General features: G+C 42.9%; 1 protein-coding gene across 1 annotated transcript in view; it reads right to left on the reverse strand.

Moving 5' to 3' along the window:
- The window catches only part of LOC120018634 (A-kinase anchor protein SPHKAP-like), a 49,275-nt gene extending 46,442 nt beyond the window's left edge, over positions 1-2,833 (reverse strand). The window contains exons 1-2 of the mRNA XM_038961836.1: positions 2,775-2,833; positions 2,146-2,382 (exon numbers count right to left, since the gene is read on the reverse strand). Of these exons, the coding sequence (XP_038817764.1) occupies positions 2,146-2,382; positions 2,775-2,833 (296 nt within the window). The remainder of the gene's footprint in view (positions 1-2,145; positions 2,383-2,774) is intronic.
- Between the last annotated feature and the right edge of the window lie 8,270 nt (positions 2,834-11,103).

An 11,103-nucleotide genomic window follows, 5' to 3' on the forward strand; every position in this document is an offset into this window, starting at 1 on the left:
CTGGCGATGAAAAGTAGGTGGTCAGCTTCTCCCTCACCTGGAGTGCCTGTCTGGGGGCGTTGTTGGCACCTTCCATAGTGACATCAGGTAGGTGACCATTTGGCGTGCCCATCTTCATCTGGAGCGGCTCCTGGAATGACCTCCGCAGGTAGTTGTGGAGAACACATGTGACCTTCACGCAGGCATCGACATTTGAGGGGCTGAGACCAAGCACTCTACGATACATTCTCCACCAGGCTGCCAGAATCCCACAGGCGCATTCAACAACTAACCTTGCCCTGGAAAGTCGTTTGTTAAAGATCCTTACAGGCTTTGGCAATGGCAGCTGGCGTCCAACGTAGGGCCTCATGGGGTTGGGTATCAAAGGGAAGGGCTCGTTACCGACGAAAACGTGGGGAGCGGGTCCCAGCCCCAGGGAGTGATGCAGGTGGTGGAATCTCCAATGTGCCATCCTGACCACATTCTTATCGGCAGACTAAACAGCCTTCGTTTCTCAAATGACTGCCTCGCCTGGTTCACCAACTACTTCTCTGATGGAGTTCAGTGTGTCAAATCGGAGGGCCTGTTGTCTGGACCTCTGGCAGTCTCTGTGGGGGTGCCACAGGGTTCAGGTCTCGGGCCGACTCTCTTCTCTGTATACATCAATGATGTCGCTCTTGCTGCTGGTGATTCTCTGATCCACCTCTACGCAGACGACACCATTCTGTATACTTCTGGCCCTTCTTTGGACACTGGGTTAACTAACCTCCAGACGAGCTTTAACTAACCTCCATACACACTCGTATTCCGTTGCCTCCAACTGCTCTTAAATGCAAGTAAAACTAAATGCATGCTCTTCAACCGATTGCTGCCCGCACCTGCCCGCACGTCCAGCATCACTACTCTGGACGGTTCTGACTTAGAATATGTGGACAACTACAAATACCTAGGTGTCTGCTTAGACTGTAAACTCTCCTTCCAGCATCTCCAATCCAAAATTAAATCTAGAATCGGCTTCCTATTTCGCAACAAAGCATCCTTCACTCATGCTGCCAAACATACCCTCGTAAAACTGACCATCCTACCGATCCTCGACTTCGGCGATGTCATTTACAAAATAGCCTTTAGGTGTCTTTTATACTGATAACAAGTTCAAACAGGTGCCATTAATACAGGTAACGAGTGGAGGACAGAGGAGCCTCTTAAAGAAGAAGTTACAGGTCTGTGAGAGCCAGAAATCTTGCTTGTTTGTAGGTGACCAAATACTTATTTTCCACCATAATTTGCAAATAAATTCATTAAAAATCCTACAATGTGATTCTCTGGAATTTTTTTTCTAATTTTGTCTGTCATAGTTGAAGTGTACCTATGATGAAAATTACAGGCCTCTCTCATCTTTTTAAGTGGGAGAACTTGCACAATTGGTGGCTGACTAAATACTTTTTTGCCCCACTGTATATCTCACTGGCCACCCCCAAAACCAATTCCTCCTTTGGCCGCCTTTCCTTCCAGTTCTCTGCTGCCAATGACTGGAACGAACTGCAAAAATCACTGAAGCTGGAGACTCATATCTCCCTCACTAGCTTTAAGCACCAGCTGTCAGAGCAGCTCACAGATCACTGCACCTGTACATAGCCCATCTGTAAATAGCCCATCCAACTACCTCATCCCCATACTGTATTTATTTATTTATCTTGCTCCTTTGCACCCCAGTATCTCTACATGCACATTCATCTTCTGCACATCAATCACTCCAGTGTTTAATTGGTATATTGTAATTACTTTGCCACCATGGCCTATTTATTGCTTTACCCTTATTTTACCTAATTTGCACACACTGTATATAGACTTTTTCCACTGTATTATTGACTGTATATTTGTTAATTCCATGTGTAACTCTGTGTTGTTGTATGTGTCGAACTGCTTTGCTTTATTCTTGGCCAGGTCGCAGCTGTAAATGAGAACTTGTTCTCAACTAGCCTAGTTAAATAAAGGTTAAATAAAAATTAAACTTTTTTTTTTTTAAGTGCCTGTCCGAAGGCAGGGTCCCGCCATCACTTCCCTTGCCATAAGCACCAACATCGACGACACGAAAACAGTAGATGGCATCTACAACAGCCAAGAGTACAACTGAATATGTACGCTTGTAGTTGTAGAATTGCGAACCCAAGCACGGTGGAGCCCGGATTACTACTATTTCCGTCAATGGATCCAAAACAGTTGGGGAAATTCCACCTCTCCAGGAACTCGGCAGCAATGGCCCTCCAGGCTTCCTCCTTGGGGACAGGAATGTATTCACCAACCAGACAGTACCAGATGGCTTGTGCCTCAGAGGCGACAATGCCTGCCACTGTGGACCGTCCAACTCCGATGGTCCTGTAGGAGTCCCCTGTCGCCAAGAATCTGAAATATAATTCAAAATAATTATCAAAATTGTGTGTAACTTGAATTCCACCCATATATTATATCTACTCACATAGCTACCTCATTAGAGTTTATTATGCTCTACTAATTATATTGTAATACTCATCAACCATCATTAACAATGCCTTGAAACTGTACAATTCAGTCTATGACTATATCAATAAACTGTAGCCCAGGCCAACTCTACTCTAAAGGAAGGTACTATCTAGAACGTAAAAGGGTTCTCTGGCTGTCCCTATAGGCGAACCCTTTGTCACATATGGGCTATTAACTAGAGAGCCCTTTAGCTAGCTAGGTTGCACATAAAATATATCTAATATCAATCAATTATGGTATCAAAGGCTTTAAAAATGTACTAGAATTTAGCTTACCGGAGACAAATCGCCAGGCGTTCAACTGGGCTGATGGGCTCACGGTAGTTGTTATCCATCCAGGCGATCCTGTCTCAACCATCTGGAGCAGGTGATCGAACTGGCTTCGGTCCAGATGAAAGTAACTTCGGAATTCCTCTCTAAACAGTCAAAGCTCTTGAATGAGACGGTGGAACTCCCCTGCTTGCTTTCACGACTTCAACCATCTCTGGACCCACACAGACCTGCGCTTTCAGGACTTCAACCATCTCTGGACCCACACAGACCTGCGCTTTCAGGACTTCAACCATCTCTGGACCCACACAGACCTGCGCTTTCAGGACTTCAACCATCTCTGGACCCACACAGACCTGCGCTTTCAGGACTTCAACCATCTCTGGACCCACACAGACCTGCGCTTTCAGGACTTCAACCATCTCTGGACCCACACAGACCTGCGCTTTCACGACTTCAACCATCTCTGGACCCACACAGACCTGCGCTTTCACGACTTCAACCATCTCTGGACCCACACAGACCTGCGCTTTCACGACTTCAACCATCTCTGGAATAATATGTATGCTACTTGGCAAATAAATTAATAAAAAATTTAAAGAAATTCTACAGTCAAACTGTTTTTATTATGTTATCCCACATTTTTTTACTGGATATGTGTGCAACAAAAATTCAACATTCACATTTTGCTACTTTCTGTCAAGTAAACGCATACAACTTGATGCATTCGTTTGATAAATCCAACGTATGCACCACACAGAATGTACAGCAACGGCCTCTGCAATGCAATGCTGCAAGGCAAACGTTGGAAATTAATGTCCTGAGGTACCAAAACGCAATGACACAGTTCAAAGGCTTAGTAATGGATGTGTGCCTGGGTAGCTATGATGTTGTTAACTGTCAGCTGTCGATACTTTTTCTAGGCGTGTGTGCCTTGTGTGTACTATCTACGGTATCTACTGTAGAGTCAAATGTGGTGCTTGCCTCATGTATGTTACTAAATATATAGTTAATAATTGCAGCACAGTAAAGCAAGGAGAAAGCAATGAATATGTTGTTCGGTTGAAGGGATTTTATGTAACCATAGCAAAATTAGCTAGGTGCTTATCTCAATCTCATATGCTGAAATCCACACGCGATATGCAAATGTAGTGCATGCAACCATTAGTGTGAATATCAATATTGTGTCCTGTGTTGTTCATTAAGCTTATTTTTATTAGAATGTATTGAAGTTGAACGTAGTTGTGTTTATATAGGCTGTGTTAGGGTAGTGCTGACTAGGCTGCTGGCTGTACAAGTGAAATACAAAGATGAGAAGAAGTTCATTTTTTCACAAGAGCCATTGACTTTCAAAGACTTTTTGGAAGGAGGTGAGTGATTGCCACAATTGCAATTGTTTACAGAAACCCTAACAGCGATCCAAATGTTGTTTAATGTCTTTCAATTTGTCAATAAATGTATCCTGCCTACCAGGGACTTAAAAGTTAATGATGAATCTGGGACTAAAGTAGTTGAAGTGTTTCAGTATCTTTTTCAGAGACCAGACCTCAGTTTGCTAAAAATGTGTTTACCCAATGAAACAAGTTCTGATGGCGAGTTATTTCTCTACAGTACAGAGCTATGATCAATGCATTCGTTCATACAATCCCAGCTAGCACAAATTATATGGCCCACATCTGCCCGGAGTCCGGCAGGCCAGATCTAATCCTGCTGGCCCAGGTCTGGCACCCGGACCCAGAGGGAGGTCTGGTGTTTGCAGGGATGGTACAGTAAAGGAGGGGCCACCCCGTCCCCCAAAGCCTGCAGGGGGCACCGCTGAGACATTTAAATGCCAAACATACTTTTGGGAGGGGGAGTTTGCCAGGGGTCCAAGATTTTGAGGGATGGAGTCACACACCACGCATTCTGTGGCATCACAGATCACATCAGAACCCATTAAATTATCTCAACATCCCATATATAATTGTAGGTTAAGGATTTCATAGCAGATTATTTGCGCCTGACATTTAAAGCATGCTAAATGGGGTTTAGAGTATGACTAACAACCAAAATGTAAAGAAACAGATATGCAATTTGGTTGTATTATCCCTGTAGCATTGTTGAGAACCGAGCTTTCATTTATTCATGTAACGGGCAGATTCTGTTAACTCTTCTGCAAGCTGCTCCGTGGATGTTGGTGGTTCATTAGACTCTGACGACTCTGTTACCCTGACACAAAGTCCTAACAGAAAAAGGAGAGCAGAGGAAGATAGTCCAGCCAAAGTAAGCCTTTCATTATTTTCTAGGATTGTCTTTTTATAACTAAAAACTTTATTGATCTTCCTGAGGTTCCATCTTTGTGATGTTGGGTTGGCTTACTCCCAGAGATTTACTTAGTGTATGTAGGATTTTTCCAGTCCTGCTCTAATCGACTTAAATAATCTTGATAGATCCTAATGTGCAGTTTAGTGATATAGCCAGGTGATGGAGCAGGGCTGAAACCAACGCCTGCACAGTAGCTCTCCAGGAGGATGGCTGGCTACCACTGAGCTCTTTCTCAATTTGTCAATCCTTGGCTCCTCATATCCTCTTCTCATCGTTCTCAAAACCAACTACAGAACAATGAATTAGGAGAGGAACATTAGGTCTTATCAAATGGGATTTCAGAAGGAGGTGAGGAATCAATAAAACATATTTTGATAAAGAATCCTGGTGTACTAGGGTCTGTGTATGCTGTGCTTTTTGTTAGATGATTGAGGACATTTTCCAGAGCAAAGCTGGAGGGGAAAGGATCGTGAATGAATGAGTATGCTCGGACAAAAAGCTTGGCTGACCGCAGCAAGCGTGATATGATCAAGATATTGGTTGCAAATATGACAGAGGATCATGGGTAAACCATCAAGTTTTTTTACGCATTAAGTTCAATGTTTTGCATTCATGTATTATTGCCAATCTAATATTTTTTATTTTTGGAGGGGTTCAGAACAAGTCCCCCGCGACGTGAAGGAGGCATATGCAAGAGGAATAGTTTCCTTGTTCCCGTACCTAGCCGACCACAAAACAAGACTGACTATGTGAGTTCAAAATAAATCTGGGTACCAATTCACTCCCTATCACTTCCCCTTAGCCCTAACCCTTTGATGTTCGCAGAGTTGAAGGGTGTGGATAGATGTAAGCAGTGTAGTCGTGGAGCTTTCACCTTATGGATCTGCACACATTAATTAGGCTTTGTGTATGTGAAGGTGACTGAGGAGCATTAAACATTACACAGTCCCTGCAACTGTTAAACTTTTCTTCCAGATTCTAACATGCACCAGTGACAAATTAGCTTCAGTCTTTTATTTGTGTGTGTATGGTTTGTGCTCGCTCGGGTGCAGGCATGCCAGGGTGTAAGCATGTGAATGTGTGTTTTCAAGGGAGTGAGTGAGACTTGTTTTTTATGGGGTTTTCTCACAATTCAGTGTAATGGGGTTTGGTTGGACTGTCTATACCAGTGTTTTGTGTTTGGTTGGAGGTGGACCAGCTGCTGACAGAGACCCCTTCATGGACAAAGACTGGCTGAGGGAAGAAGGGCGGTGTCGAAAGGCCATCGTGCTGATGATACACACGTCTGATGAAGCAACCGTAAAAGAAAATATGAAGCTGACCTCAACCTACTGTCAAAAAATCGTCCATGACTCACAGAACTCCTCTGACATACTCCGTGTTCCACAGTTTCTGGACATACCAGGTATGGTTTGAATGAAATGGACTCTGTCAACTTCATAGCATGCATGTGTGAGAACGTTTGAATGACATGTTGATGCATTGTTTTTTCCAAAGCATGACCATGTCTCAGGGTGGTCATTGACAGAGCTAATACCCTTAAAAAGCGACAGGACCATGTCTTAGAAATCTGGTAGCTGAGATTTTATTGTCTTTGTGTGTCTTGTCTGTAGATTGAGCAAGATTTTGGACTGATGTTTGGTGACGCAAATTCCTGAATTTATTTATGTAACTAGGCAAGTCAAGTAAGCACAAATTCTTATTTTCAAACCCTAACTCAGACAACGCTGGGCCAATTGTGCGCTTCCCTATGGGACTCCCAATCACAGCTGGTTGTGATTCAGCCTGGAATTGAACCAGAGTCTGTAGTGACTGTAGAGTCTGTAAAGACCCAAGTGACCTACTGTCTTCAAACAGAAGGCCCTCCTGCAGAGCCATCGACTCACCAACAACCGAGCTTCAGGACCTGATACACAACGCTGAGTCCACAGCTGAGATGGAAAATGGTACAAACATACTACTTTACACTGTAATATGAAGTTCTAGTACAGTGCCTTCAGAAATTATTCAGACCCCTTGACCATTTCCACATTTTGTTACGTTACAGCCTTTTTCTAAAATGGATAAAATAGCTTTTTTCCCTCATCAATCTACATACAATACAACATAATGACAAAGCAAAACCAGATTTTTAGACATTTTGCAAATGTATTAAAAATAAAAACCTGAAATATCACATTTACATAAGTATTCAGACCCTTTACTCAGTACTTTGTTGAAGTACCTTTGGCATTGACTATAGCCTCGAGTCTTCTTGGGTATGACACTACAAGCATTCTTCTCTACAGATCCTCTCAAGCTCTGTCAGGTTGGATGGGGTGTGTTGGTGCACAGCTATTTTCAAGTCTCTCCAGAGATGTAAATCCGGTCTCTGGTTGGGCCACTCAAGGACATTCAGAGACTTGTCCCGAAGCCACTCCTGCGTTGTCTTGGCTGTGTGCTTAGGGTCGTTGTCCTGTTGGAAGGTGAACCTTCGCCCCCAGTCTGAGGTCCTGAGCGCTCTGAAGCAGGTTTTCATCAAGGATCTCTCTGTACTTTGCTCCGTTCATCTTTGCCTCAATCCTGATTAGTCTCCCAGTCCTTGCCGCTGAAAAACATCCCCACAGCATAATGCTGCCACCACCATGTTTCATCGTAGGGATTGTGCCAGGTTTCCTCCAGACGTGACGCTTGGCATTCAGGGGCTCCTGAGTGGCGCAGCGGTCTAAGGCACTGCATCTCAGTGCTTGAGGCATCACTACAGACACCCTGGTTCGAATCGGAAGTTCCATAGGGAAGCGCACAATTGGCCCAGCGTCGTCCGGGTTTGGCTGGTGTACGCCAGCCAAAGAATTTGTTCTTAACTGACTTGCCTAGTTAAAAATAAAGCTTAATTCAGAACAGAGAGTTCAATCTTGGTTTGAGATTCTTTATGTGCTTTTTGGCAAACTCCAAGCGGGCTGTCATGTGCCTTTTACTGATGACTGGCTACCGTCTCACCACTCTACCATAAACCCCTACATTTCCACAAACTTCAAAGTGTTTCCTTTCAAATGGTAACAAGAATATGTATATCCTTGCTTCAGGGCCTGAGCTACAGGCAGTTAGATTTGGCTATGTAATTTTAGGCAAAAATTGAAGGGGGCGATCCCTGACAATGAATGACGTTAGTCTGGAGCACTGTAAAAGTAATTAACAATTAGGGTAAGTGTTGATTCAGGGGAACACATATGACCAGTGGGGACCCGTCATTCAGGTTAGGGCCACCTGTTTTGAGCCAACATTTTTTGCAAAAATAAAATACAAATATTATTTTTTTTTGGGGGGGGGGGGGGCTTGCCTGTTTTGCATGTTATTTTAGCATTAATACCTGTCACATATCAGTTTGCAAACAATGAAAATATATATATGTATCAATGAATTAATAAAGCCGCATACAAACATGGTCTCTTTTTTGTTTTCTTGAGTAAGGCAGCTCCAAAATGCAGGTGTTTCAGCCTAGCTCAGTGCTTTCTGTGGTGGTGGGGCAAGCCAGCAGAAAATACGGAGCGTTGCGCCATGATTGGCTCAGTGTTCTGTCACTCATGGGGACACTACGTCATCACCAAGTCTAAGGTTAGATCTCTAGAATTCTAGCCCCTTGGGTGCTGCCATAGAGTTACATTAGAAGTGGCCATCCAAGAAGGCTCAAGGACATTGTCCACAGATAAAATGACGTCAAATCACGTTATATCTACAGTAGCTTTGATTGGACTGATCACGTCAACATCATACTTTCTATCTTAGCTAGCAGTCATCATCATGAATCAAGACGACAATCTACTGGCAAATCATTTTTAATCCTTGTCATATGAAGAGAAATAATGAAGAGAAATTATAGATAAAACATATCGGTGCTCATCGACCATTGGACATAAACATTACACAACAAGTTGGAAATAGGAAATTCAACAATGAGTGGTTTGGAAGGAATCGATGGCTAACTGCAAGCATTGCAAAGCAATCATTAGCCTGCTATTCAGTGGAGTGGCTGTGGGGGTCCCAAGTCTAAGATTTAAGGGTCTCTTTTCCAAGATTAAAATGATAAACATTTAACATTGGCCATGCTGTCAATGAAGAATGACTTGTGCTGCACGTAAAACAACTGTTAACTCAGAACTGCAGAATCTGACTTTAGTGAGTTCAAGACAACTGGAAATTCTGGAAAAACAAGCTTCGACTGGGAAAATATGTTCAGCATGTAAATCAGAATGTAAATCGGGAACTCGGGTCTCTTTCTAGAGCTACGACCCGAAGATCACTGACGTCATCATGATTCAACCTTTTTTCCCCCCGAGTTCCCAGTTGTCTTGAAAGCACCATAAATCCAGAGAATGCCAGACTTTGATGACAAAGTTTGATGACAAAATTTGCCCACGAAGGAACGCCGTGCCACCTTCCTGTTCAAGTGAGCACAGCACAACAAGGTGAGTCCAAACATGTATTGTATGCTGCTGCATAAATTATGTGATATGTATACTGAAGCTAAGAATGTAATACTACGTGTATGTTGTGTAGTAAGCTGTTTGTAGCCCATGTGCCTCACCCTAATAATTTGGTCTATTTTAATCTCTTAATTTCGCCAACTGTTCTGACTTGGTGGTGTACATGTGGCCTATAACCTGTTTTTGAGAAATGTAATCATCGATTATTGTAAAAGCTTTCATTGTCTGCTTATATGCCCCCTTTATTTATCCTACGGTTCTGACTTGGTGTACAGGGAGAACACTGTAAGAACGGCCCATGTTCTGAATTCTGTCACTGTACATTTCAAAAGTGCTGAACAAATAGTTATATTGACTAGTCCGTCCTAGCTCACTCATTACTGTCTTAATCAAAATTACGGATTGCCTCTTATCCGCTTGTCGTCTCCTTATGCCATAGTTTGTACATCTCAATTGTCAGTAGAAACCACATTTGCTTAAGCAAGTCAGCCATATCAGCTATGTTTTTTAAAGGTAGTAAATGAGGCTGAATGAACTGTTTCGCTGCCAGACAAGGCTCCGCTGATAGCCAGGTGTAGCAGTGGTATAGCGCAATTAATGTATTGTTTAGTGTTGTGTAGTGGCTTTGCTGGCATGCATCCCACATTATTTTTTTGCCCCACCAAGATTTACATGCTAAAATCGCCAGTGCATATGAAAGGCACTAATTTACAACATTGCCTAAGTCGTTAGCTTGGCTTTTATAATGTAAGCCTATAGGCATTGTGGTTTAAGCTGACAGACAGACCGACAGACAGAGAACAAGAAGAAGCAGAGTGACACCAGAGAGAGGGGGGGGGGGTTGGCTGCATGCTCAGTGATGTGGGCTGGTGTGGATAAAATGCCAAGGCTTAATTCTTGTCCCAGTCTGCCCCTGGCAAACCGATCAAATTAATGCATGAAGTATTAGGCTAATGTCTCCAAATGCGTGGCACCGCACACGCAAAGTGGGCATTTTTGGTTAGCTGCATGACACAGTGTTTACACAATTTTTTCATAATTCAAATAATCATAACACATATTTAGTAGTCTAGGCTATTAAAATCCATTGATACTTAAAATACGTAGACAGATGAAATGCATAATCTTTGGCAAAATTGTATTCCATGTATTGGCTAGATTATTATCGATCTTATGTTTTCCTGTTTCAGTTGTATATTTTTCCTAATGTCATCTGAGTCGACAGCTCAAGAGCTGGAGCACAGCACTTGTTTAGGCTACTGCTCTGTGCAGGCTGTGCTGATACAGGCTACTGTACAAAAAAATACAATTCAAAACATTGTTGCCGTATTTAGGCTACATTATTTCAGTTCTGTAATTTACACATAAACAACCAATTGCATTGAAACGAAAAAAAAAGGTTAGATAGGCTAACATTTATTTACAGTCAATACGGGACCATTCAATTGAAGGATAATCTGCAATTGGTTTAAACTCTCGCAACAGTCGCGGTATTAATTAACACGCTCCGTACACATACCTCGGCGTCTTCAGAAGGCACTTAGCACCGGCCATCCCGTCCAAGATAA

Source organism: Salvelinus namaycush, chromosome 23 (genome assembly GCF_016432855.1).
Source record: "Salvelinus namaycush isolate Seneca chromosome 23, SaNama_1.0, whole genome shotgun sequence".
Lineage (NCBI taxonomy): Eukaryota > Metazoa > Chordata > Actinopteri > Salmoniformes > Salmonidae > Salvelinus > Salvelinus namaycush.